This window comes from Gymnoscopelus microlampas (genome assembly GCF_963454915.1).
Source record: "Gymnoscopelus microlampas genome assembly, chromosome: 22".
Lineage (NCBI taxonomy): Eukaryota > Metazoa > Chordata > Actinopteri > Myctophiformes > Myctophidae > Gymnoscopelus > Gymnoscopelus microlampas.
In genome coordinates, this window is record NC_139959.1 from 7,189,418 (window position 1) to 7,217,265 (window position 27,848).

Sequence of the window (27,848 nt, forward strand, 5' to 3'; positions counted from 1 at the left end):
AAGCAAATATTTGAGTAAAAAATGTTCGCTTTAAAAATATATATATTCAAAGATTTGCACACATTTTCACGATTTTTCAAAAATAGCAGATCTACAAGCTCGTAGCGCGGCACTCAGTGCCGCGCTATGAGCTTGTATATCTGCTATTTTTGAATAGCCCAAAGTGTAAAATAATGCCTTTTTAGCTCAAATCTAAAAATGAGACAGTTCCAGGTCTCAATGGGTTAAAGGACTGGTCCCACTTTAGTTCACATTATTCCTACATTGATAAAAAACGATTACATTAATACTCTAGAAATATCAATAAATACTTTTTCTTTTGGCAAATATCATAGACTAATACTGTAGTACACATCATAATTCCAATGGCAGTGAACATTACATTCGACCGCACCACAGCAAAGTGATGAGGATGATCCCTTTTGTTGATGATGAAACACCACAGGGGTCTCTGCTCAGCAATCAACATGCACCGAGAGTCAGAGCTGTCCGTCAGACCCCCCCGCCGCTCCGTGGCGATGAGTGGGGCGGGCGGCGGCTGGAGTCACCTGTGGGCGTGCGGGAGAGGGGCGGGTCCTCGCAGGCTGACCGTGTCCCCGCTGGAGGAGTGGCGAGATGGGGCCTGGCCACATACCAGCGACGGCTCCGCCTCCTTGATCTCCATCGCTCGCTTGTACAGCTCCGCTGCTTTCTCGAAGTCGCCCTCCTCGTAGCTGAAAGAAAACGAGCGCTTTGTGAATTTTTACTGCGATTCCCTAGACTTGTTTGTCGTTCAACCGTTGCTTTGATATCGCCGTGCACCCTTCTCCTCCCCGGTTACCTGAGTACAGCCAGGTTCTTCAGGGTTTCTCCAACTCGTGGATGGGAGCGGCCCAGACTGTCCTCATACACCTTCAGAGCTCGCTCATACAGGGGTAAGGCCTCAGTGTGCTTTTTCTATATGAGACACAATAATAGTCAGCTCTAGGGATGCAACAATGTATAAAAACTAATCGATTTCATACATTTTAAGGCGGGAAATCACCAAAAAATAAAAAAAGTTTTTTTGCTTGTCATTATAGGAGGCAAAGATAAAACAAAAATAGCAGATCTACAGACTCACTACACAACGCATCCCATCATGACGCGGCACGTTTTGAGCTTGTAGATTGGCTATTCTTGCGTGACACTGTTGTACGACGAAACATAAAGGACTAATCAAATATAATTGTTTTGCATCAACCTGTTACAAAAACAAACAAACATGGTTCTCAGTTATTCGATGAAAAAGATATCAATTGAATAATGGCTAATACAATAATTGATAGTTGCAGCCCGAGTTAGCTCCTCTCCTCAAGAGCCTGACAAACACCAACACACACACAGACACAGAAATGCATTGGTGCTTAACGTGTTATTGAATGACATAGACTCTTATGTTGACCAGTCTTACCAGTTGGCAGTAGATGACGGCCAGGTTGACCAGGGCTGTGGCCACACTGGGGTGTTTGGGCCCAAAACTCTTCTCCCTGATGTCCAGTGCAAGCTCATACAGCGGAGCAGCTTTTTCTAGCTTTCCCTGCACAACACACGCAGAGTGGCTTCATTTAATCAACCTCTGCAATCGGTATTATGAGGCAACAATAGGCTGTAGTATGCACAGCAACCATATTGGAAAGAAATTGGGCCTCTTCCTTACTTCCTTACTATTTAGTGTAGCACAGTGGTTCTCAAACATTTTAATTTCAAGGACCCCCATAACTCTGAGAGTGTATAAATGGAACCAAATGGACCTTTACGGGTTCCATTTGTTTCCATTTGTACACTCTCAGAGTTACACACTCGTAAGGGTCCATGTAGAACCACCCCAAGGAAAGATGAGGGTACCTGGACCACACTTTGAGACCCACTGGTGTAGCAGTGTTTCCAGTGAGCCAACATGCACAATATCAGCACCCTGACTCTGTTTGACCAGAATGGAACAGAGCCTTAAATAGTATCATTGGTAACACCTGTGAAGGAAGTAAGAAAGAGGCCCAATTTCTTTCCAATATGGCTGCTGTGCATAGAGCCTATTAACGATAATACTAGAGACAATATGAACCAATTCGATACAACACATTTATACAGAAAAGGCATCACATGCAAAATTTGAGAGCCAATGTGAGAGTATTCAAATCACTGCAATAGCTACCTTATACAGCATTATAGAACTATTAAACACAAATGTGGTAATATTACAACGCATGCCCCCACTTACAGTATAATGCACAAAGTGATAATAAAGTAAGAATATGATGCTAAGTTGCATTTAAATGGTTATGGTTGTACTCCTGATGCATTACAATATGCAACGTCAAGAAAACGTGTTAGCCAAGAGTCAACAGCACCCGACAAGTCTCACCCTGCGTTTATAGAGCATGGCCAGGTGTTTGAGTGTGTACGCCAGTGAGGGGTGGTCCGGCGACAAGGCCTTCTTGCGTATGTCCAGCGCTCGCTCGTACATGTCCTCGGCGGTCTCGTACTCCCTCCTCTCCGTGTGCAGCGCGGCCAGGTTGTTCAGTGACTGGGCGCAGTCCGGATGGTCGGGACCCAGGACGCGTTGACGCATCTCCAGCGAGCGGGCAAGAAACACCTTGGCTGCCCTGGGGGGGAGAGGAAGTGGAGGGTTTAGATCACCAGTGGTGATCTAAACCCCCTCAAGTGGTCCTTGAGGGGGTTCCAGGTGGTCCCCAGCTAAATGATGGAGAGTTGGTAGCCAAATGGACCCTTATAGATCTTTAACTCTTGAGAGCGTAAAATGAAACCAAATGGACCCTTATAGATCTTTAACTCTTGAGAGTGTAAAATGAAACCAAATGGACCCGTAAGGGAGTGGTCCGGGTGGCCACACTTGAGAGTGGTCTCAAGCGTGGTCCGGGGCCCGGGGTCCTTGAGGGGGTTCCCAGGGGTCACTATACACACACACACACACACACACACACACACACACACACACACACACACACACACACACACACACACACACACACACACACACACACACACACACACACACACACACACACACACACACACACACACACACACACACACACACATATATATAGCTTCATATTTACCATCTGTAAAGATGGAAGAATTTATCGTATGTAGGTCTGAGTGTGTGCATGTGTGCATGAGTGTGTGTGTGCGTGTGTGGTGTGTGTGGTGTGGTGTGGTGTGGTGTGGTGTGGTGTGGTGTGGTGTGGTGTGGTGTGGGTGTGTGTGTGTGTGTGTGTGTGTGTGTGTGTGTGTGTGTGTGTGTGTGTGTGTGTGTGTGTGTGTGTGTGTGTGTGTGTGTGTGTGTGTGTGTGTGTGTGTGTGTGTGTGTGTGTGTGGGGTGGGGGTCTTACTCCAGGTTGTTCTGGAGATAGTAGAGGACTCCCAGCTCGTTGAGAGTCTTGGCACAGTCAGTCGAGTCTTTACCCAGAGTCAGCTCTTCCAGCTGCAGGGCTCTGCGCCTCAACAGAGTGAAACCATACTGCCAAGAGGAAGAGAAAGAGACAATTAATAAAGGAGTGTATGAGTCAGTGACTGACTGACTGAATGAGTGACTTACACATACTCACCATGTGACCTTTCTGCTGTGCGGTCTTCTGACGTATCCTCACCGATCTCTTCCTGAGTTTTTCCGCTTGTTCATACCTGGTAATAAAAACAAAACATAATTGCACAATAGAAATAGTTCCTGTGTGGTTTCTCATCTCAAAACACGTGCAAACCAGTGGCTGGCATCTTCATAAACCAATGCAGCCGTTTCAGCAACGAGCTTCGGGCTCTGCTATTAAGTTGTGGGTTACGGTAGTGAACCACATAACTGGAAGGACTCTTTATCCAGTCACATATACTTACAGTGAATCCCACAAACATGAAGCAGTATTCTAATAAGAGTACATTTGACAATAAAAAACTAAGCAAAAAAAAAGCAGCATCCAGTTCTCCTTTACTTGTTTTGTTTCTGGTAAAGCATGGCGAGTGACTCCAGCTCTCGTGCCACGCTGGCATGCTCGGCCCCGTAGGCGTTCTCGCTGATCTCCAGGGCCTGCTTGTACAGCTGCTCGGCGTTGCCATACTTCCGCCACTGGACGTAAACCCCGGCCAGCTGGTGCAGGGAGCGAGCCACGCTGGGGTGGTCCGGATCCAGCGCCGTCTCTCTGATCTCCAGCGACCTCTGGAGAGGAGCTACGGCCTAAACCCACAAGACCCAATGATTCCCAATTGAGGGAATAAATGGATTCAGACACACAGAAGGGCAGAAATATAGAGTTTTCTAAGTAGAATAGTAGGATAAGAAATAAAATGAAAACCAAAACCTTTATTAAATACAAATACCAGTGCATATCAGAAAACAAATTAAAACATCAAAAAACAACAACAATACCAAATAATATAGTGGTTTGAGATATAGTGGTTTAAATGTCATAGTTATGTTCTACCTGGCTGGGGAGGCCCAGGTCCTTGAGGAAGCGTCCCAGGGTTTCATACAGGTTGGACAGCATCATCATGCTGTCTTCAGTCTCACAGGTCTTCTCGTAGCGCTTCAGAGAGTCAAAGTACTCCGTGGCCATGGAGCTCTTGTCCTTGCCCACGTACTGCCAGTAGGCCAGCAGCTCGGAGAAATGACCCCTAGGCGCATCATGCACCAAATGGAACATTTAAGAGAAGAATCAGCCATGAGTGCTTTAACCCATTAAAACCGGAAAAGCCTTTTAGATTGTTGCGTTGTCTATTCAAAAATAGCAGATCTACAAGTTCACCGCTCGTCACTTAGTGCCATGTACATCTACCCAAAAATGACTAAATCAAAGAAATCTCCATGAATTCAAGGCTGTAGTAAATCTCTGTTTGTTTTCCACTGATGAAACTACTTTCATGGGCTGTGTACGAAATTCCATACGAACTTAACTAGTTGTACGAACTCTTGTTTTATTTTTGTATTGTTTTATTGGATCTTGTTTAGTCGATACACTTATTTGTTTTAGCTCGTGCTCATTTGATTTTGCCATTTTTTGTCTCATCTGTTTAAGAAAGTAGGTAGCTGATATATTGCACTTTTACCTTAGCGCTAGGTATACTCTTGGTTGCTTGTTTTTGCAGGAAATGTACTTAAAACTTCTGGTGATTAGTAGTTTTCGTTCCCTACCTATGTTGAATACACTTATTGTAAGTCGCTTTGGATAAAAGCGTCTGCTAAATGACCGTAATGTAATGTAATGTAACTATATTATTTAGTGTGCGAGACTTTTTAGTGTGTCCAAAAGCTTAGTAGCTACTTTTGAAATGTGAAATGCATACTATATTTCGAAAATGCATAATTTTTGTATTGCATTTTAGTATTGCATAATATTACAGTAATGCATAATATTACAGTAACATTACAGTATGCAATACTGGACACTACGCAGATATGAATGTCCCACAATGCAAAGCGGTAGCTGCAACAACAACAAACTGTACGTAGTGTGCAGTGTCCAAACCTCAGACGTAACATCAATTACTCTTCTATTAAATACTAGAATGTAGTTACTTGTTGAAACCGATGACATGCTCCCCAGCAAACAACCTTTAACTGCTATACACACAGTGATGAAACAGAAACATGTATTTGTAGTACCTCTGATTTTTCACAAGATGGAGCACTTTCCTAACATTCTGTGTGGTCTGATAGTATAGTCCATACTAATGTGCATGCACTCAAAGGCATGATGGAAAATAGCATACTGATTAGTATGTACTAGCATGGGATTTCGCACGCAGCAATGGTTTGCACCAGTGTAACGTGTACCTCTTGTAGAGGTGCTACTTTCTGAGAATGCATGTTTGATTCCGTGTAGTATGCTCGAATCGGTATAGTGAATGGTGTAGTATGCCGGGTTTATTCAGTGTAGTGTGCATGGTAGTATTAAATGTAGTGTGTACTGAGTAGTACACATGGTTTGATTCAGTGTAGTGTATAGTACACATGGTTTGATTCAGTGTGTACCTCTTGTAAAGGTTCTGGGAGACAAACAGATTAAGGAGGCTGAGCTGTAGCTTGGCCTTGTCCTCCTGCTGCTGGAGCAGCCAGGGCAGCTCGTCCGCTACACGCCACGTCACCCCGTCCTGACTACACACACACACACACACACACACACACACACACACACACACACACACACACACACACACACACACACACACACACACACACACACACACACACACACACACACACACACACACACACACACACACACACACACACACACACACACACACACACACAGTTGTGGTGATTAAAGTCTGAGCTCACCTGAGTTGTGAGGAGTATACACTGTATTCATGTGTTGAACCATACTGTGTTATACCTGAGTTGCTGGCTGAAGTAGTGGATCAGTTTCTCTCTGTAAGCAGCAGTACTGGTCCCTCCATTCAGAAACTCCAGCCTGACTGCCTCCCAAGCCTGACAGACAGACAGAAAAACATTTACTTGTCAGTGTGAGGCCTTTCCCATGGATGTGACATTCATTCAAGAACATGATGGGAGAAATGTTAACGTCCCCCAAGGCAGAAGAACCCAGTGTACCTGAAGGTGCTGGAACCTGATGAGTCCACAGCCCAGAGCCACAATACAGAGCCTGTTGAGCTCATGGAGCAGGGAGGAGAGGAAGGGCATGTCCAGCTCTGGGAGCAGGTCCAGAACCTCTGACTCACTCATGCCATTATGACTGGCGCACACCAAACACAGCATCTGACGAGGGAACAGAAAAAAAAAAAAACCACAAAGAAAAAACAAGCCTGTAAAAGAACAGAAGAGATTGACAAGAAAGCATAAGAAAATTACATAGCAGTCTAAGTTATTCATGGAATCTCTGATATCATCTAGCAGAGACGGCCATTTGAAAGGAAGGGAAACTGAACAAATAAAAATGATATGCCATCTCGCAAATAAAGACAATTTGGTAGTTCTTTCATGGAAAACTTTGGGCACCCCTGCTCTAAAGCCTATTCATGAACAGCGGTGTATTTCAATGATGTTTGTTTGGTTTACCTCCCTCATGATGTGTCTCTCCCTGTCTGTGCTGAGGGTGTCCAGAGTCATGGTCAGGCCCAGACGGTACAGTGACATGGTGTCCTGACACAGGAGACACTGCTCCAGACTGCTCTCCAACGACGAGCATGACCTACTGCTGGACATGAACACAACATGTTGTATGGAAAGAATAACACCTATGGCATACATGGGCAACTGGCGGCCCTGGGGCCACATGCGGCCCCCACCTTCACTTTATGCGCCCCGCAGGTTAATATCGGAATATTGATATATTTTTTATTTCAGCTGTTACTATTCCAAACATGACCCCCTTTAATTAATTCAGTCTATATTAGCAGCTTAATGACTATTAAAATTACATTTTCTTTTTTATGTCCAATGTATTTGTATTTAAGTTCTTAAAGTTAACATAAGTATAACTAAATGCATTTGAAATTAAATACAAATTTTACTTTTCAGGATTTCAATTCAAAAATAGCAAAAAAATATCAGGATTCCAATTCAAAAATAGCAGATCTTGAGCTTGTAGATCGACTATTTTTGCTACTTTTGTGTGACATAGAATGGCCTGACAGTATATGCAATGTGGCCCTCTGGAGTGAGTGATTGAGTGTGGAAATATAGTGGCCCTCTCCATCATCAAAGTTGCCCACCCTTGATCTATGGAATGCAGCTTTCATACACACATCAGAAAATGTTGTGTGCACTCACCTGGTGATCGTCCTTGCCAGTAGCGTTACATACAACGCGTTGCAGGTGGATGGAGAACGACAATGCCTCTCCAGTTTCTTCTCCTATAACAAAGAGATCAGAGAGATTGTAACAGAGAGGTGATAATACTGTAGGTTCAATCCCTGCTGCACCTAAGGCCTTGTTCAGACGGCAGTCAAATCCGATTTGTTTGTCAAAGCCGATCTTTAGGACTGTCTGCCCACAATGTTATTTGCACAAGTGATCAGAGCTGATTTGTATGTTCAAACTGATTTAAACTGGTTAGGTTGCTGTGGTTACGATGTAACAACATAATGACAAAGGATTCATAATAATATCCTAGATAATTTCTCTGTCTGTCCAGGGACTGTTGTTCTCTACTTCTTCCATATAATAACACTTTTGTTTTTAACTGACCCTGCTCCAGAAATCATTCAAAATCATTCTCATTCCTGGGTTCTGTAATGAAGTAATTGTTATGTATTGCGCTGCGAGTGATGCAATGCTTCATTCATACAGTTACGGATATTCACATGGGACACGTGGGAGTTGCCCCGTTGACTCACCGGCTCCATCAGAGCAGTTACAGGGGTAAGTGCCTTGCTCAGGGACAGTCTGACATCGCAGCGTTTCTTATTACCTTTCCCACCCAGATTTTTAATAAGCTGGATAGGAGATTCAAACTGGCAACCTTACATTCACATGTCTCCGAGAGATGGGACAGTTAAACGGACCGTTTAACCGGTTAACCGGTTAAACGGTTAGGACCAAAATTAAGTCATATAAAAATAAATAAAATATTAACGACTATTACTGGACACACGTAGGACTGCAACTTTATTTATCGATATGACGTCATAGACGGTTAACAGCGGTTAACCGCCCACATTCCAAAGGTTAAACGTTTACCAAAAAAAGGTCCATGGTTGAATGGACATTGTCTCATTTGCTAAGAGCTTTTGTCCCGCGGCATTTAGCGAGCACACGGCAGGGGTCAGCACTCACCTGGTCCTTGGTGAGTTTGACCTCCATGGCCTGGCACTCTGCGTTGACCACACTCCTCACCTCCCTGGCACTCAGTGGGTCCAGGTGGAGGGTGGGCCACAACCTGAGTACACACAACCATCACAATTAAAGACAGATTTATACTTTGTCCTACAACGGTATCGAACGACTAAAATAGCCGAGCAATAAGCTCACAACACACACACACTAGTTGTGAGCTTGTAGATTAGCTATTTTCAGCAGTGGTGGAAAGCACCACTTCAGCCCTATATAGATTTCGGCCATTTGAAAATAGCCGATCTAACAAGCTCGCGATGCGACGCATTGTGAGCTTGTAGATCTAGAAATTTTCAAAATACTTTTATACATTTGAAAATTTGAAAAGGGACATTCTGCATAATAAAAAAAAAAAGAGTACTTTTACTTTTGGTACTTTAAGTACATTTTGATGCCAAATACTTTTGTACTGTAACTCAAGTACATTTAGAATTCCAGACTTCTACTTACAGAGTAACAGAGTATTTCTTTACTGCAGTATTGATACTTTTACTTAAGTAATAAATATGAGTACTTTTTCCACCACTGATTTTTAGCGTGCGGCACTGACATGCAACAGAGCATAAATTAACTAACTACGCTAAAACAAATTATTCTTGCCGCACACATACCTTACACGCACTGTGGGGAAGTCCCGGACTTTATTACACTAACCCAGCGCTTTGTTGAAGTTAGTCCTATAAACAATTACAAAAGTGTGGTCTAAAAGCAATAACAGAGCATACCCGCCGCTATACCGTGAAATATAGGCACAGCAGTGTCAATATATATCACAGTATAGTACTCGCTCTTGCATGTTATTGCTTGTTCAGAAAGGTATTTAGATATGGTAGCATTGGAACAGATAACCAGGGACGTGCACAGATAGACTCTAGGTGGTGCTAGAGCACCTGCCCTTTGCCCTCTTGACCAGAAGTGCCCTTTTGGAAAAAAAAAGTTTTTTCTCTTTTTCAGTTTACAGCAGGGGTCTTCAACAGGGGGTCCTGGGCCCCTAGAGGATCCTCAGAGTTACTACAGGGGGTCCGCCAAATCTTTATGTGATATGATTTTTCTTTTTACCATAACCACTCGAAACCTAGCATCCCTTTTCTGAGGAGAACTTTAGCCACAAATATTTTTGGCAAAGAGGTAAAGGTGTAGAGGGAAAGAAAAAAGAGCAGACCAAGTAAACAAAAAAAAGTATAATTTACTTGAGAGCCTGCCCCTCAAAATGTCTGTGCACGCCACTGCAGATAACACATTCATACTGTGCGCGATTGCACGTAGTTTCAGTGACAACAGCTGAATGTTTTTATGTTAGATACGTGGTCTATTTTCCAAGTGTGTCTCACCTCCAGGCCTGAGGACATGTTTCCACGTTGACAGACACCACCACTCTCACATTGACGGGCAGAGGGTCAATCAGCCACTTCATGTGCCTTTCAGCTTGCTGGAAGCAGAAGAGAAAATCTTTAACTGTGATGAGAGCATTGTGATTGTGAACATCCCCTCCAGTGGGGTGTCTATACCAGTGTTGCCAGGAATTGCGGGGGGAAAAAACAAGCAACCAGGTGTATGAAAACAAGCCCAAAAGAAGTGACTAGGCTACATGAGCACTGGGATTCTAGTGCTGAGATGCTCTCAACAGGAGGAGCGATGTTCTCTCTATATACAGTAAGTGTAGAGGAATCAATATCTTGTGGAGTTTCAGCTACTATGCATCCCAGAAATATATAGCTTATAAGGATTTGTAATGTAAGGAATTTGTAATCTGTAAGGAAATGCAAATATGGCAACTAGCCGTTTCACTCATGATACAATTTCTCTTTCATAACAGATACATGTGCCAGATAATCCCCTACAACAAAACACCAATAGAGTAAAAAAAGAAAAAACGTTCCAGTCATTCAGTCCGACTTCACTGTAGTCTATAGTAGCCTTTTCATAAATTACGTTGTTCGCATCCTTGACATGAAAATGGTTTCAACCATAATAAAAATATTTCGTGATCACCGTCCCCACGGTGATCCCCTCATTACACACACACACAGGAGTCTTGTAGAATCGTGGGGGGGAAAAAATCCGAGTGCGGTAATCCGTTCCATAATTGCAGTTGAAAATAGCATGTTTCACCAAAAAATACAAACACAATACACAAAAAAAGTACACAGGAGCCGAGATACAGGATTTTGAAGTAATAAGTTAACCAGGGAGTGCATGGAGCAGTAAATCTGCTTGAAAAGACGGACATGTCCGTCTTCGGCGGTAAACGGGTGTATTTTAAAAGACGGACATGTCCGTTTTTGGCAGGCACTGTGTTAAAGAACAAACAAATAAGGAGGGGGCGGCAACTGAGAAAGCCCTGTCACCCCAGGTGCCGTCTGTGTCTGTGTGTGTACCCTTCACGCCCATATATGGAGATATCTGTATCTGTGCATCCTTTTATGCCCATATATGGAGTTATCTGTGTGTCTATGTCAGGAGTCATCAGTGTGTCGTGGCAAGACATGTCCTTGCCCTTTTTGTATTATAAGGTTTTATATTCCCCACTTTAAGATCCAATTACTGTCAGGTTTTCCTCAGAATATATTGTGGCACGATATATCGACACACCCCTACTTAATGGGTTATTATTCGTCGTGGAAACTCTTGTCACACTCTTGCTCAGAGTGGACACGCAAATGTTTCTTCAAACCCTTTGTATAACGGAAACTCCTGTCACATCGTTTACAGTGGTAAGGCTTCTCTCCAGTGTGGATACGCTGGTGTGCCTTCAGATTACCTAATTGACGGAAGCTCTTGCCACACTGTTTACAGTGGAAAGGTTTTTCACCAGTGTGGATACGCTGGTGCGTCTTTAGGCTATTTAACACACTGAAACTCTTGTGACACTGTTTACAGTAGAAAGGTTTTTCTCCAGTGTGGATACGCTGGTGCGTCCGTAGGCCATTTGAAAAACGGAAACTCTTGTGACAATGTTTACAGTAGAAAGGTTTTTCTCCAGTGTGGATACGCTGGTGCGTCCGTAGGCCATTTAAAAAACTGAAACTCTTGTGACAATGTTTACAGTAGAAAGGTTTTTCTCCGGTGTGAATACGTTGGTGTGTCTGTAGGGTAGACAAGTCACCGAAACTCCTGTCACACTCTTTACACTGGTAAGGTTTTTCTCCAGTGTGAACACGCTGGTGTCTCTGTAGGGTACGCAACTGACCAAAACTCTTGTCACACTGTTTACACTGGTAAGGTTTTTCTCCGGTGTGAATTAGCTGGTGCTTCTGTAAACCAACCAACCAGCTGAAACTCTTGTCACACCGTTTGCAGTGGTAAGGTTTTTCTCCGGTGTGGACACGCTGGTGTACCTTCAGGTGAAACAACTCACCGAAACTCCTGTCACACTGTTTACACTGGTAAGGTTTTTCTCCGGTGTGACTTCGCTGGTGCCTCTGTAAGCCAACCAACAAGCTGAAACTCTTGTCACACCGTTTGCAGTGGTAAGGTTTTTCTCCGGTGTGGACACGCTGGTGTACCTTCAGGTTACCTAATTGACGGAAGCTCTTGCCACACTGTTTACAGTGGAAAGGTTTTTCACCAGTGTGGATACGCTGGTGCGTCTTTAGGCTATTTAACACACTGAAACTCTTGTGACACTGTTTACAGTAGAAAGGTTTTTCTCCAGTGTGGATACACTGGTGCGTCCGTAGGCCATTTGAAAAACGGAAACTCTTGTGACAATGTTTACAGTAGAAAGGTTTTTCTCCAGTGTGGATACGCTGGTGCGTCCGTAGGCCATTTAAAAAACTGAAACTCTTGTGACAATGTTTACAGTAGAAAGGTTTTTCTACGGTGTGAATACGTTGGTGTGTCTGTAGGGTAGACAAGTCACCGAAACTCCTGTCACACTCTTTACACTGGTAAGGTTTTTCTCCAGTGTGAACTAGCTGGTGTATCTGTAGGGTACGCAACTGACCGAAACTCCTGTCACACTGTTTACACTGGTAAGGTTTTTCTCCGGTGTGACTTCGCTGGTGCCTCTGTAAGCCAACCAACAAGCTGAAACTCTTGTCACACCGTTTGCAGTGGTAAGGTTTTTCTCCGGTGTGGACACGCTGGTGTACCTTCAGGTTACCTAACTGACTGAATCTCTTGTCACACGTATTACATATGTGGTGGTCTTTCCTGTGTAAGCCATCGGATGTATCTTTACTTGTTGCGGCTGAGTTTAAGTCTTGGTATGATCTTGGTTGGCCTGTGTGGTCTCCTTGTTCCTGGCCCGCTACAGAGCTGGACATTTGAACCTCCGCTGGTTCATTGTTAAAGCTGCTGTTTTCCATGGACTGTGATGTGGACGGAGATATATCTCTTCTCTTCTCTTCTCTTCGAGATTTTTCCTTCTATCTTCTCCCTCTGTACTTATTTATCTCGATACTGTAAATCTCTGCCTTTCTCACCTCAACTGTCTTAGTAGAGTATGCCAGTGGACTCTTATATAGGCAGACCAGAGCTCTGGTCTGATGTCAAACGCAACACAAACCGTTGCCAAGCATTCCTGCCTACAATGATTTACGCAGACACCGTTGCAATCAGTGCAGTGATTCCCAACTATTTGAATTTCAAGGCCACAGTCATAGTTCACGCATCTCTAGAACCGAGAGGCAGACAGACCGACAGGCAAGCAGGAATGAATATAATAAGTGAGCTTAACAGAGAGGCTGCTAAAGGCAACAAATAAACTGTGAAACTGTGAAGGGGAACCAGTGGAGAGGGTGGACAGCTTCAAGTGTAATGTCTGCATGTGTGTTACTGTTAACCACTTACGGCCTATATACTGACAATAGCCAATCTACCTTCCGTTGGAAGACAGAGAGGATTATTCCCTGAAGTCTCTCTTTGAATGCCTTGAGGCATTTTCTTTGGGAAAAAACCTGTCAAACCCGTCAATGGCAGTCAATGCGTTAAGACCGGGAACGCGTCATTTTTTCTTTGGGCTATTCAAAAATACTAGCAGATCTGCAAGCTTGTAGATCTGCTATTTTTTTTTAATAGTGAAAGTTTGTGCAAATCTTTTGTATACATGTTATTTTTTAAAGCGAACATTTGTAACTCAAATCTTTGCTTCTCCTACAGTTTTTTGAAAAAACGTATGTTTCTATATCAGCGGTTCTCAAACTTTTTCATGTCAAGGACCCCCAAAATGATATGCATTTGGCCCCCGGATCCCCATCTCAAAATATTTTGTAATAGGGACCTCCAGAAGCAAAGATTTGAGTCAAAAATGTTCCCTTTAAAAATATATATATTGAAATATTTGCACAAATGTTCACTATTTTTCAAAAAATGTCAGCGCTACAAGCTCATACAGTAGCTGTTAAACTGATAATCGGCTGGTTGTTTAGAACCGGACTCAAGAACCACTGTGAAGGCCTAGCTGCGTTGTAAGGCCAGCTAGCCACTGAATATGCAATCCGTGATTAACTGGGTTGTAAGGCCAGCTAATCTCCTGGTACTCTGGAGAGAGTTAAGATGATCTTCGAGCGTCGCTGAGGACACTGCCTTAACCAGGGCATCCAGCTACCCTTATACTGCTGGCTGTGCCCCTGATGTCACCACGGTGATGTCAGAGAGTGTCAGACATCTCCATACATGGAGCTGCCCATGTCAGTTATGCCCAAGTATGGGACCATGACGTCGGTCCTGGACGTGACGGCCATCTCCATATATGGAGTCTCGGAGAAGGGTTCGCTGATGTCAGACCCCGTATCTATCGCACGTCTTGGGTCTCTATGACGACTTCGTAGGTCGATCGTCTCCATTTATGGGAATATCCATATATAGGCCAGTGCTGGCAAGTATGCCCTGAACGTTCGCAACAGTAGCTGTAGTGCAACAGTAGCTGTAGTACAGTAGTACTGTAGCGCGCGCTATGAGCTTGTAAATCTGATATTTTTGAATAGCCAAAAGAAATTAAAAAAATCACACCCTGTGTGAAGGTAGCGGCGCCTTTGATACATTTTGTCATCGATATGTGTTTATAATGTGTTTATAGCTTGACCAATCACTTTGTTGACGCACCTGACCAATCAGAACGTTGACGCACACGGACAAAGTCAGGTATAGAGCGGCTAGCGCCGCTAAAAATCACACCCTGTGTGAAGAGAGTGGTGCCTTTGATGAGCCCCATATTGATGTTGTCATCAATGTTTGTTTATTGGACATACACCCGGACACACAGACAAAGTCAGATATAGGAGTGGTTGGCACCACTCAAAAAGTATTGGAAACAAGCCCAAATAATCAACTACACTTCAGAAACAAGCCCAAAAAAAAAACGCAAATAATATTTACAAGCGACTTTACAGAAGAACAAGCCCAAAGTCGCTTATAATAAGCAGACATGGCATCACTGGTCTGTATACCTGTATCTGGTCGATGGAGTCGATGATGATGATGATGTTTCCTTGGTGGCGTGCCGACAGTCTCTCCAGCCAGCGTGGGAACTCCTCCAGGATCTTACTAGGCTCCATGGACAGACCTGAGATGGACCAGAAGTGCTGCAGCAACTATGAGCCAACATTAACCAGACAAGAAAAAAGAAAAGAAAAAAAAGGAATCAAAACCTGTCATTAAAATAATGATAATAATAAAATCTTACATAACGGTTGCTGTCGAGCGTAAACTTTGTATGTACAAAACTGTTACTTTTCAGGGAATGGAAACATAACTGAGAAAAGTGTTCCAATGGATCCGATGTAATTTAGTTACTATTTAGTTACTATTATATATAATATCGTCGGTGTCCAGCCAGGACCAGCTAACTCCATTTTCAGTTTTTTTTTTTTTTTTCATAAATCAAGGCTATTGAACACCCTTTAGGTCTGTGTAAAATATCAAAACATTTGAACCAATGAAAAGTATTAAAAAGCTCCTCTGACGAAAACTCCCAACTCCATTGGATCCTCAAACTGTCCGTCAAAAACAAACAACTCCCCCCTCTCCTCTACAGCGCTGCTTTTCAACAGCATGAGTAGAGCGCGTTGCGCAGTGAACAAGGAGGAGGATCACGTAAACAAGCTCCCCGTAGTCTGTTAAAACTATGCAGTGTACCTGTTTATCAAACTTAGCACTGACGCTAATGTTATGAAAACAAGTAATTATATTTCTAAAATCTATTAAGTGTTTAATGAGGAGAGCAATGTGACAAGAAGAAAGGCGTTCATAGCATTTCTGTCGCGCTATTCTACTACCTCTTTGCAGAAGTTATTGTAATATTTAAAGTCCTGTTTATTATTGTAGGCCTATATAATAAGTGGCATGAAGCATCAGGGCATTAATTCACACGTTGTTGTGATGCATTGTGAGCTTGGAGATCCATTGTTAGCTTTTGAGAATTTGTACCCTTCAGAAACCTCTCCCTTAGCAGCGAGTGGAGCTATTGTTGTTTGGACACCTAACTCCACTTCAGCTTGATTTCTGCTCGTCTGAAACTGCTAACTCCACTTGCGCTGGGTAAAGTGTTGATTTACCCGCGATTTGGTTAAAGTGTTGATAATATAATGACACATGCAAGTATCTGACAATATATAAAGTCACTATACCAACTTTGATGAGGCAGTGTTGCTTTGTTTTAAAAATATAAGGTTTTCTTCATTTCCTGAAAAACGTATATTTTGTTTTTGCGTTTCCTGAACAATGAGCGTTTTGGAGTTAGCAGTTTCTGGCTGGACAGCAGAGATATAATATATAATACTAGTTACTATTTAGTCACAAGCTCTTGAGAAGCACTATGTAACGTTCCTCTTCTACCCTGGATTTGAACCCGGTTTCCTGCGCAAGTGCTGAAATGCTTACCATTGAGCTAATAGAGCCTGCCTGCTTGCTCAGGGGATAAATTGAATCTTGACCATCAGGTCAAAATTCGTGTCAGATCCTGTGTCTAGGTGAGACATGACCTTTGACACGATCTAAATGTCTCAATAGAAGAGCAGGGAGACAAAATACAACCACCCAAATTGTATAAGTTATATTGTATTAACATACTCTACCATACAGATTGGAAAAATTACATTTTATTCATATATTTATGCATAGTACTGCTTTTAAAAAAAAGCTTTAAAATGAAATCCAGCGATACAAGGTTTCTGCCCGACAGGCTAGCGACAATATATACAGTATGTTAACCGTGACAAAATGCTGAGCTTGACTCTGTGGGAACTGAAGGCCACCTTACCTTGACTGTGAGGCGTTTGATGATCAGAACCGGCTCTGAGCTGGCGGACAGAGGCCGACCAACAAAATGATAGAGGAATAACGTGTTGGGGGCCTGCTTCTGCTGAAGCTCAATCCTGGAGGACATTACAGAGCAGTTACAACAGACAGACAGGGTCAATGGAGGATGATGCTAAAATATTGTTACCATTTCAGAAAAGCTGACAGTACACTATGAAAAGCAAATAATGGCACCATTTGAGTGGTAGTGGGTAAAACCTTGATCACCAAAATGTATAACACTATCTGAGATGTTGAACTATGAGGGCAATGACTCCCACTTCCCAAATGAAAATAAGACATACTATTTTAAGTATATAACTCTCCAAACAGAGTAGAGAATGGGGGGAAAACAGAGATCATGAATTCAATACAAAGAAAGCTTTCTCTCTTGAGAGAGTCCACTGTGCCATTAGGGAAAGGTCGCCAGGGGAGAGAAATGAACTTTTCTGCCTTCACCCAGCAAATATGTGATTATCTCAAAACTGTCAACGCTGCCACCCGTTCCACCTGCCTCACAGACATTAAAACATGGATGCAAAATAACTTTCTCAAACTCAACTGGAAATCATAATCTCTGGCCCAGACTACCGCACCTGCTCCACCCAGAACTTCACACTCAACATTGACAGCTCTAATAGTCGAGTTAAGATGTCTCCCCAACCCATACTTAACCTTTTATTAATTTTAACCCATTGAGACCTGAAGCCGATTCTACATGTCTCCTAAACCCCAACAGTTTTCTGAAAGACGTATGTTTCTATATCAGTGGTGCTCAATCTTTTTCAGGTCAAGGACCCCCAAAATTATATGTATTTGGCCGCGGACCCCCATCAAAATATTCTGTTCCAGGGACCCCCCAGAAGCAACGATTTGAGTTAAAAATGTTCGCTTTAAAAATATATATATTCAAAGACTTGCACACATTTTCACGAATTTTCAAAAATAGCAGATCTACAAGCTCATAGCGCGGCACTCGGTGCCGCGCTATGAGCTTGTATATCTGCTATTTTTGAATAGCCCAAAGTGTAAAATAATGCTTTTTAGCTCAAATCTAAAAATGACACAGTTCCAGGTCTTAATGGGTTAATAGAGTTGGTTCCCTTTCTTTTATGAAAACCGACTTTGGGTAGAAAAGTGCTATATAAATCTGAGCTAAAATAAAAATCTAATCTGCCTGTGGGGATGCAACCTATATTAACAGTCGATTGGATGGTGAAGTAGTCGTCGTTACCATTTGGAGAGCAGGAGAGATTTCCCTGAGCCTGGACCGCCAGACACCAGCAGTGGAGGGGTTGGTGGAGGGGCTGCCACCATGTCATTAAGACGATCTATATACTGAGGACAGGAAGACATCAAAGAACACATATTTAACTACTGTAGAAGAGCACTGGTTCCCAAACGTTTTAGCTCAAGACCCCAAAAGAGAAATTAGATGTTTGCCCGGGAGTTTTTTCAACCCTGAGGAAGACTATATTGACAAATAGTTGGTTTCCTGTACCTTTTAATACATTTTTGCATCATGGCTAAGAGCTGTGCGGTCTCATCCTTTTCACAATTATTTTGGCATTAACATAGAGATTGGTTCAAATAACATTTTATTAATTAGAAAAACGTTCAGACTGCAATCAGTGACTGAGAAGTGAGAGACGAGGTTATAAGGATCTGAGACGAGGAGGAGATCTGCCCTACTTTCTGGAAGCCTAGTTGAGAGGAACTGGTGCTGCACGCCTGCTGGTAGGCTTCGATCTGCTCCTGCTCGTCGTGCAGGTCCCACAGCACGTCGCCCGAGTCCTCCTCGTGTCCCTCGTCTATGCCCGAGTCCTTGGAGTCGACGTCTGTCCCCTCCAGGCCCAGCAACTCCTGAGCAGTGACAGAGGAAGAGGATAACAGCATGTGAGACGAATCAGGGGTGGAGACACATATCGTCACTATCAGGCCTTGTACGTCCAAATACGTTTTTTTAAGGAAATGGACAAAAATAACCTGTGACAAAAACATACAAGGCTTCTGCCCAACAGCAATGACATAATACTGTATATTAGTGTCTGCCCTATCCAATGGTCAGAGGTTTGTACCTGTTTGACGACTTTCTCCAGCTGGGCGTAAATCAAGGCTGCTCCGTCCTCTGGGGAACCACTGTGATCCACCACCTATAGGTGAAATGTACACATATATCATAGTATACAGAAAGGCTGTGTATAGGCCGTTTCAGACAGGGGACTATTGACGCGGCCGTTCTCGCTTGGATCAGCGGGGATTGCGCAGCGATCATTGTTGTTTGGTCCTCCTGTGCGTAGCGTGGCGTGTGCATGAAACGAGCACGAGCGAGAGAATTTCACGGGACCGCACCCGCTTGCCTCTCCGCCCTTCAACTTCTCTGCGCGTCCCAAATAATCGCCCGCCTCTCATTGAAAACGAATTACTAAGGCGCGTTAATCGCTCCCGGTCTGAAACGGCCTTATGACTGGCTGATGTGAAAGAATCGTGGAGGAATTCTGCACTTGAGAATCAGCAACGTTACACCTGAAACACGCACACATACACACAAAGAAACACACACAGAAACACACACCTTGACTTTTGCTGCCTTGTCTGCCGCATTGACCCTCTCCAGCAGCTGTCTGGTGGATCCAGTGAGAGGGTGGTCTTCTCCGGTCCTGAGATACAGCACCAGGGGGCAGCCATCCGGGTTCTTCACAAAGGCCTCCTCAGAATCCTCCACCACAGAGCTACACACACATGGTGCATGTGCACAAAAAGACATAATAAAAATACATTGTTTATATCAGTGAGGATGATGGCAGGGCCTGTATGGACACACTGTGGCAACTCTACTGAGAGTATTAGTGTCACACACAGCCATAATACTAGAGGGAGTTAAAATGATCTGGTACTACCCAAATATAGAACAAACATGGGAAGATTCTCATTCTGCCAACAAAATGTGGAATGCCCATGCCACACCATCCATTACAAAATGTAAATTACTGGATTCTTTCAAAACTGGCTTGAAAAAACATCTATCAGGAGACCACAAGGGGGATAAATGAATTTTCCCATAGAAAGGAGGTGTCATTCAATGCCGCTTCTTCCCCCTTTTTATCCTTTGTACATAATTTCTGTATTTGTTGATGACATGTATTATTGTGTTATTTTTATGCTATGCTGATGAATTGAATACATAGGACCACAATGGAAACAAATAAGACAGACAAAAAATTATGTTTTTGAGTCAATAATGCATCAGATATGATTACGAAGGCAACAGCAATGTGGTTTCCTCCAACACAGCCTCCTCACCAGTACAAACAAATGGATGTGAGCTATCTACCCGTGGCCTATATCTAGGTCAGGTGTGGCTGGTTAGCCTGGAACCAGACCCCATTCGACAGTGAAGATAGGAGACCTAACTAAGCCTAACTAAGACTAATAAAGTATTCAATCAATCAATCAAAGTGAGGGTACTGACATGGTGACGGCCGTCTTGAGAAGCAGCACACACACGGAGCTCCGCTCGATCTCCTGCTTGCGCATCAGGGTGTGGGAGCCAGCGCTCTCCTCGGGGAAGTTCACGTTCAGGTAGAAGTGACCCAGACCCTCACACAGCCTCCGCAGTTTGGGCGAGTACTTCTGTGACACAGGAAAACAAATGGCACAATGATGGACGAGAAGCCCTCTCTATACGGTATTATTCTTTGGGTTCACAGAATGTGTAATGTTTAACCCGTGAAGACCTGGGACGCATCTGTGTCATTTTAAGATTTGAGCTAAAAAAAAACATTATTTTACACTTTGGCTATTCAAAAATAGCAGATATACAAGTCGAGTGCCGCGCTATGAGCTTGTAGATCTGCTATTTTTGAAAAATCGAAAATGTGCGCAAATCTTTGAATATATATTCTTTTAAAGCAAAGATTTTTACTCAAAGCTTCTGGGGGTCCCTGAAACAAAACATTTTGAGACCGGGGTCTGCAGCCAAAAGCATATCATTTTGGGGGTCCTTGAGATGAAAAAGTTTGAGCACCACTGACATGGTAACATAAGTTTTTTCAAAAAACAGTTTAGAGGACATTTTGTAGAATCGGCCTCAGGTCTCAATGGGTTAAGTACAGTAGGTAGGTGGTGGACCACATAGCGAACCTGGATGAAGATGTCCAGCTCTGCTTTGGTCTCCTGGGTGGAGATGAGGTAACAGCGCACCGTGTTACTCCACAAGGCCTGGGAGACGTGAGGAGAGACCTGCAGCAGGCTGGCCACTGCAGTATCCCAGTCGTCTGAAATGCACCAACAGAGATTAGAGAGTGTGCACGGTCACGCAAGAGCACATACACACTACACACAGATAAAAATGGATGCATTGCAGTGGTGGAAAAAGTACTCAAAGCAATACCCTGTTAGTCCGCAATTTAAAATGTACTCGAGTAAAAGTACAAAAGTATTGGCATCAAAATGTACTTAAAGTGCCAAAAGTAAAAGTACTCATTTATGCATATATAATATCTTTTGAAATTAGCAGATCTACAAGCTCACAATGCGACGCATTGTGAGCATCGGCTATTTTCAAATGGCCGAAATGTATATAGGGCTGAAGTGGTGAATGTTTTTGTAATTGTTTTGTAATAATAATCAAAATCTGCAAAGTAACTAGTGACTAAAGTTTTCAAATTATCATAGTGGAGTAAAAGTATAATATTTGCCTATGAGATGTAATGGAGTAGAGGTAAAAGTACTGAAAATTGGAAATACTCCAGTACAGTAAAAATACCTCAAAACTGTACTTAAGTACAGTACTTGAGTAAATGCACTTACACCAATGATACATTGCATACGTCTTCAAACACTGACTTAGAAACACAGACTCTCACATCGACACACACAACCACCCACCCACCCCCACCCACACCCACACCGACACCCACACACACACACACACATAAAGATGGCTACGACGTAGAATCAGGAGCCATACACGACGTAGAATCAGGAGCCATACACGTATTTTCTTGCCGATTTCTGCTTCAAAGCGCTCACCTCTGCTCACGTTAGCAAACGGTCCCTCCACGTCTATCAAACTGTGTGCAAACTCTGGCCCTCTGAAGGTCTGCTGCAGTTGCATCATGCTGCCCATAGAGGGCTCACTCCCCAGCACACCGCCACCCCAGTACTCACACTGCGTCCCTGCAGCTGTACACAAACAACACAATGTCACCAAACACATTTTTTTGCAGACCCAAATTTACCAAAATATATATAATTTCAAACTTAAGCCCTACTTAATAGAACACAATGAGTTGTGATCTTGTAGACTGGGAATTTTCACTATTTCCTCAATGTTTTTTTGTGAATATTTATAAAAATGTTAGATTTTTGTATGTTTTGGAAATATATAATAAATATTATATATAAATAATAAATAGGAAATGTAACAACAGTTTATAATTAAAAAAAGAAAGATATTTACTAGCAACCCATAGAAATTGATCCGTAACCCAAAAATGGCTCCCGACCCACTATTCGGGAAACACAGTAGTAAGACGTCTATTGGGACCAGTGTAGGAGAGGTGCTCTGACCAGTGACTGTAGTCCGGTTGTCATCAGAGTCGGAGTCATCCAGGTCGTAGACCTGAATGCCCTGAGCCTGCAGCTGCTGCAGCTTGGCCTCCAGGTCCCTCTTGGCTCGCAGGAGATCCTGGATCTCCTTCTCTTTGGTCTCCCGGAAGATCTGGTGGTCATTTAGAGGAGCTGGTACAAGGGCCATTGGAGTTGAATGCTGAAGAGTGGTAGGTAACTGATAAAACGGGGTTGCTATGCTACAGAGTCAGACGCATTCTTTACCTTGAATTGTCGTTTGACCTTGTCCCTGTCGTGCTCAAACGTGGCCGCCCTCTCCATGGCTTGGTACTTTGCCTCCAGAGCACTCTCTTTCTCTCTGAGGATCTTCTGATATGTCTTCTGCAGAGCCTGTCATCAGATCAACAGCAATGGCCATCAGTGCAATGAGATCAAAAAATATACTGTCAAACAATCCATCAATTGGTCAGTTTGGTCTTAGTTTTAAGCTTTTTTCCATGCTGAATGAATATTTTCTTGAAATATGATGCTGCGCACATCTTTTGTAAACATAGATATAAACCGGTCTATAGGCCAATATCCATTGTGTAAATGATAGCAGGTTTAGGTGGTAAAGTAAATGGCTAGTCAGCAATAACCCCTACATCAGAGGAAATGAAATGATGATGAATGATGATAATGGAATGATGTTTTTTAGTCAATAATGCATCAGATATGATTATGAACTATGAAGACAACAGCAAATGAGTTTCTTCCAACACAACCTCCTCACCAGTACAAACAAATGTATATGAGCCATTGTAGCCCCCGGGAACCGGACCCAGGTCTCCCGAGTGGAAAGCCAACAACTTAACCTCTATCCTAAAGAGAAATTATCCCTTGGCATAAGTAATTTGGTCATCAGGCAAAGGCTCTGAGCCACTACAGCTACACCATCTACCTAGATATATCTGACCTAGATATAGGCCAGGTGTGGCTGGTTAGCCTGGAACCAGACCCCACCGTCAGTGAAGAAAGGAGACCTAAGCCTCCTATACTAGTCAGGTGTGACAGTTAACTCTCAATCCCCAACTACACCCACCCACAACCAGACAAGGGGTTCACAACATAAGAACGTACAGGTCTCAACCTTACCAACCTGAAAAGGCTGGTCTCTGCATGACTGTATGCAGCCAACAACATTTTACAGATTTGTTGATTAAAATCAACTAATAGATTATAGTGTTCAATGTATTTCCTATGACCAGGCCTGGAATTTCGTCATTTTATGGTGCAAGGCCACTTGGCCTTTGGTGTTGTAAATTTTTTGAGGGCACAAAGGCCAAATGCCAGGGCAGGAAGGCTATCAAATAAAACAGGGTTTTAGTCCATTGAAAGAATTAATTGAATTTAAGGGTTAAGGATGATTTAAAATGTATTATGTTGATTATCTGGAGTGAAATAAATACATTATGGTATATACAAACTGATCCATGCTTAGCCCTGCACCAAAGTTACTGGATTGGTTTAAAGACGGGGACTCAGGGAGTTAAGAATTCAGAATCTCAACAAAAAACACTGGTGTACATGACAAGAAAGAGACAGAGAAGAAAGTGGTACAGTCAGCTGGGGCGTTAAGGCCACTGTGGCCTCAGGGCATGCCATTTTTTTGAGGGGCACAAGGCCATACTGGGGGGCAACGACTGCCATGGCCTTCATGGCCTCCCTGAAATTCCTGCCATGCCTATGACTATCATATCTTTAGTCCAGGACAGCCCAAGAAAATACTTACACCCACATTCCTCAAATGTACCTCCAACTGCAACTTCACTAAAATAAAAGTACACTCTTGTTCAAAGGGATCTTGGCTCTCAGTCTAGAATAAACCCCTTCATGGTTACCTGCAGCTCGGCTCTCAGCCTCTTGTTCTCCTCATCCAGCTTCGCCTCCTTCTTCTGCATGGAGGTGATCTCATTGTTCTTGCTGACCCTGAAGATCTCGTACTCCTTGCGGAGCCTCTCATACTCGGCAGTGTACTCCAGATCCACTGAGCCCGTGGACTTGAAACTGGCCCCGATCACCCTGGGCCCTCGGCGAAAGGAGCTGCGCAGGAGTCTGGCTTTTGGCTTGACCTCCACTGGGATCTCACAGGCCTCCCCACCTTCACCGGTTGGTGAAAGAAGTACTCAAGAGTTTTTACTTGAATAACAGTAGCAATATCACAATGTAGAAATACTTTGTGAAAGTCCTGCATTCAAACTCTTACTTAAAGTACTGGCATCAAAATATACTTTAAAGTAGGAAAAGGAAAAGTGCTCATTATGCACAATGCCCATTTCAGAATCATATAATTAATGTTATTGGACTATAATAATTGAACATTAATCACTTAAGCTCAAATTTAAACTCAAGCTTCAGGAAAATAGACGAGCTACAAGCTTACAGCGTGTCACGTTGTGATCTTGTAGATCGTCTATTTCCGTAAAATGTACAAGATTTTTAATTACACATTTGATTATTATTAATCTAATAATTAAAATCTGCAAAGTAAGTAATAACTAAAACTGTGAAAAATGTAGTGGAGTAAAAAGCACAACATTTGCCTCTGAGATGTAGTGATATAAAGTAGGCTATCAAGAAATTGAAATACTCAAGTCAAAAGTACTTTTAAGTTTGAAATCAAGTACAGTGCTTGAGTAAATCACTGACCTTCACCTCCATATGCATCCTCAATCACCTCTCCTGGACTGACCAGGGAGGAGGCGGTGCCCATACTGTAGCTCCAGGAGCCTCAGGTTCTAAGATGCCCAGCTGTCTCTGTCCATAGCAGCACCATGCTGTGAGGAGGATGAGACAATTATGGTAATACTATGGAACTAAGGTAGTATAGTGGTGGTAGCCTACTATGGAACAATAATTACAGCGATCAGCTAGGATAACAATCATATGGTGGGAAATTATTTCAAGTAATAATAATAATATTAATAAACTTTATTTGTATAGCACCTTTCATGATGAAATGCAGCTCAAAGTGCTTTACAGAGCAAGAATACAATTACAGAAAAAGTACAACTAATTTTAACAATAAAGCAAAAAAGAAAAGCAAAAGCATAAAACAACATTAAAATAAGAGGCAGTGAATCAGGCAAAACAATGCGGACAACACAACACAAATATTTAAAAATCAACTAAAATCAAGAGTGCAGAAAGGTCTTGAGCTGTGCTTTAAAGCTATCCACAGAGGCTGCCTGTCTTAGGTGTAATGGGAGTTTATTTAAGTAACGCCAACGAATCTGACAAGAAATGCAGCAGCATCATCAACAGTCAATTGCCTCTATAGTGCAGAGAGCTTCCAGCATTTCTTTCATCTTTAATGTAATTTATTTGATTCCTCAGATAAAAACATTGAGCTGGGCAGGCTATAGCTAACTAGAGATAGCTGGTTTAGGATAACGGGTCGTCGAAGCGGGGTTTATCCTGAACGACTCACTACTTGTAGGAAGAAAACCTTCTCTGAACGTCTTAACTTTGCCAAATAGTTGAAAAACAAATCCGATCCGAGGATAAATAAACACAGGCAAATACTCACGCGATCCACTGCACACACTCCCTTCTCGCTGCCTTGGTAACAAGGGGTCGATCCTACGGGTCCTCGTATGAGTCAAATGTGTCGCCAGCTGTTCAAAACATCTGCACCCATCCAGTGGTGGAGAAGATACTCAAAAGTTTTACTTAAGTAAAAGTATTTGGAGTAGAAGTTAAAGTATTGAAAATTGGAAGTAGCCTACTGCAGTAAAGTAAAAAATACTTCAAAATGACTATTAAGTACTGTAAATGAGTAAATGAACTTAGTTGCTTTAGTTTCCACCACTGGAAACCTGTACGTTACAACTGCGTGTGTGTGCTGCGTGTGTGTGTGTGTGTGTGTGTGTGTGTGTGTGTGTGTGTGTGTGTGTGTGTGTGTGTGTGTTTTCGCAGTCTTCGCACAGTGTGTATTTTAGACTTGACATAGCCTTTGAAGAGGAATTTGTGGACATATTAAACTGCATTTAATAATAGTTATCATTACATCATCATTTGGATCTTTTTTAATCATAAAGTTGACAAAAAACGTGTGTGTACGCATAGGCAATATATGGGTACATCTAATATAAATGATCCTATATAGTTTCAATGTACTGATCCTTTTTTAAATTATTATTATATTGTTTAGACTGATGCTAGGTTCTTAGTTTACCTACAGTATGATCCTAGATTACTGAGACACCACTGTCTCTCTGCATTTGATGTACAGTATGTGTTTACCTGGCTTAATTGCTTACTCTAAGTTGCTCTGGATAAAGAGCGACTGCTAAATACCTTAATTGTAAACTGTAGAATAGTCTAATGGATTAAGATAGGGATGTTTGCATAGATGAATCGTGAATGCTAATATAAATGTTCTCTCTCCACTAGGGTTAGGGTAGTTAGTATAATGTAGCATAATATAATGGAGTGAGATAGGGATGCCTAAATAGATGAATACTAATGCTAGTTTTCCCTCTCCTAGGCCATCAAGATGAAGTATTCGAGGAGCAAGCTGATGAATGTCACTCGCCTTTCTGCGCTGCAGTCATCTGCTGTGAAGAGCCTGGCTTCTCCCCTGCTTGACAACCCCTGAGGTTGAATCAGGCATGCAGACTTGTTGCCTTTGTTTTCTCCGAATGAATGGGGTGATGATTGAGAGCCTACTCAAATTATATGAATGTTTTGTGTACCATCAAGTATTGTGTATATGTAAATAGCAAACTAGTAAAAGTCTCATATATCCATGACCATTTTGTAAACATCTATAAATATAAATATCCATTAATATAATAAAATGATCAATTTGAACCATGAGAATTGTTGCTCTGACTCTTGAACTGGAGGTCTAATCTCCTTTTGCAAAGTGTAAACTTAAGATGACAGAGTGCACAGGATTTTGTGCTGCTCCCGGTGATTATCGGGAACATGAAAATGTTTGAGAACCACTGGGTTACAGCATGCTGGGAAATAGACCCACGTTAGTCTGGAGCAGGGGTCTCCAACAGGGGGTCCGGGACCCCTAGGGGGTCCTCAGAGCTACTATAAGGGGTCCGCCAAATATTTGTGATAGGATTATTATTTTTTTACATTAACCACTTGAACCCTAGCATCCATATTCTGAGGGGAACATTAGCCGAAAATAGCAGATCTACAAGCTCAC

At 42.7% G+C, this 27,848-nt stretch overlaps 1 protein-coding gene across 2 annotated transcripts; it reads right to left on the minus strand.

Moving 5' to 3' along the window:
• Positions 1 to 181: 181 nt before the first annotated feature.
• Positions 182 to 26,243, minus strand: nphp3 (nephronophthisis 3). Of its 2 annotated transcripts, none has more exons than XM_084048412.1 (29): positions 26,211 to 26,243; positions 25,331 to 25,458; positions 24,523 to 24,782; positions 22,907 to 23,032; positions 22,643 to 22,793; positions 22,103 to 22,255; positions 21,212 to 21,345; positions 20,541 to 20,701; positions 19,644 to 19,800; positions 19,147 to 19,221; positions 18,761 to 18,931; positions 18,303 to 18,406; positions 17,031 to 17,145; positions 15,220 to 15,363; positions 10,159 to 10,256; positions 8,771 to 8,873; positions 7,766 to 7,848; positions 7,052 to 7,187; positions 6,587 to 6,751; positions 6,369 to 6,463; positions 6,005 to 6,127; positions 4,458 to 4,647; positions 3,969 to 4,210; positions 3,591 to 3,666; positions 3,375 to 3,502; positions 2,384 to 2,624; positions 1,433 to 1,558; positions 821 to 936; positions 182 to 713 (listed from the first exon to the last, which is right to left on the minus strand). In XM_084048412.1, exons 2-29 carry the CDS (start codon positions 25,392 to 25,394, stop codon positions 545 to 547), a joined length of 3,906 nt encoding a protein of 1,301 aa, XP_083904538.1. In that variant the 5' UTR covers positions 25,395 to 25,458; positions 26,211 to 26,243; the 3' UTR covers positions 182 to 544. The 2 variants fall into 2 exon arrangements, with proteins under 2 accessions (XP_083904538.1, XP_083904537.1); XM_084048411.1 differs by having other exon boundaries at positions 7,052 to 7,190.
• Between the last annotated feature and the right edge of the window lie 1,605 nt (positions 26,244 to 27,848).

Bases quoted from the DNA above. Each gene is read 5' to 3' on its own strand.
- nphp3 (XM_084048411.1), bottom strand. From the start codon at position 25,394: ATGGGCACCGCCTCCTCCCTGGTCAGTCCAGGAGAGGTGATTGAGGAT. The intron at 24,783-25,330 runs GTCAGTGATTTA...CAACCGGTGAAG, and splicing joins GGATGCATATGGAGGTGAAG to GTGGGGAGGCCTGTGAGATC. The intron at 3,503-3,590 runs GTGAGTATGTGT...TCCTCTTGGCAG, and splicing joins CACAGCAGAAAGGTCACATG to TATGGTTTCACTCTGTTGAG.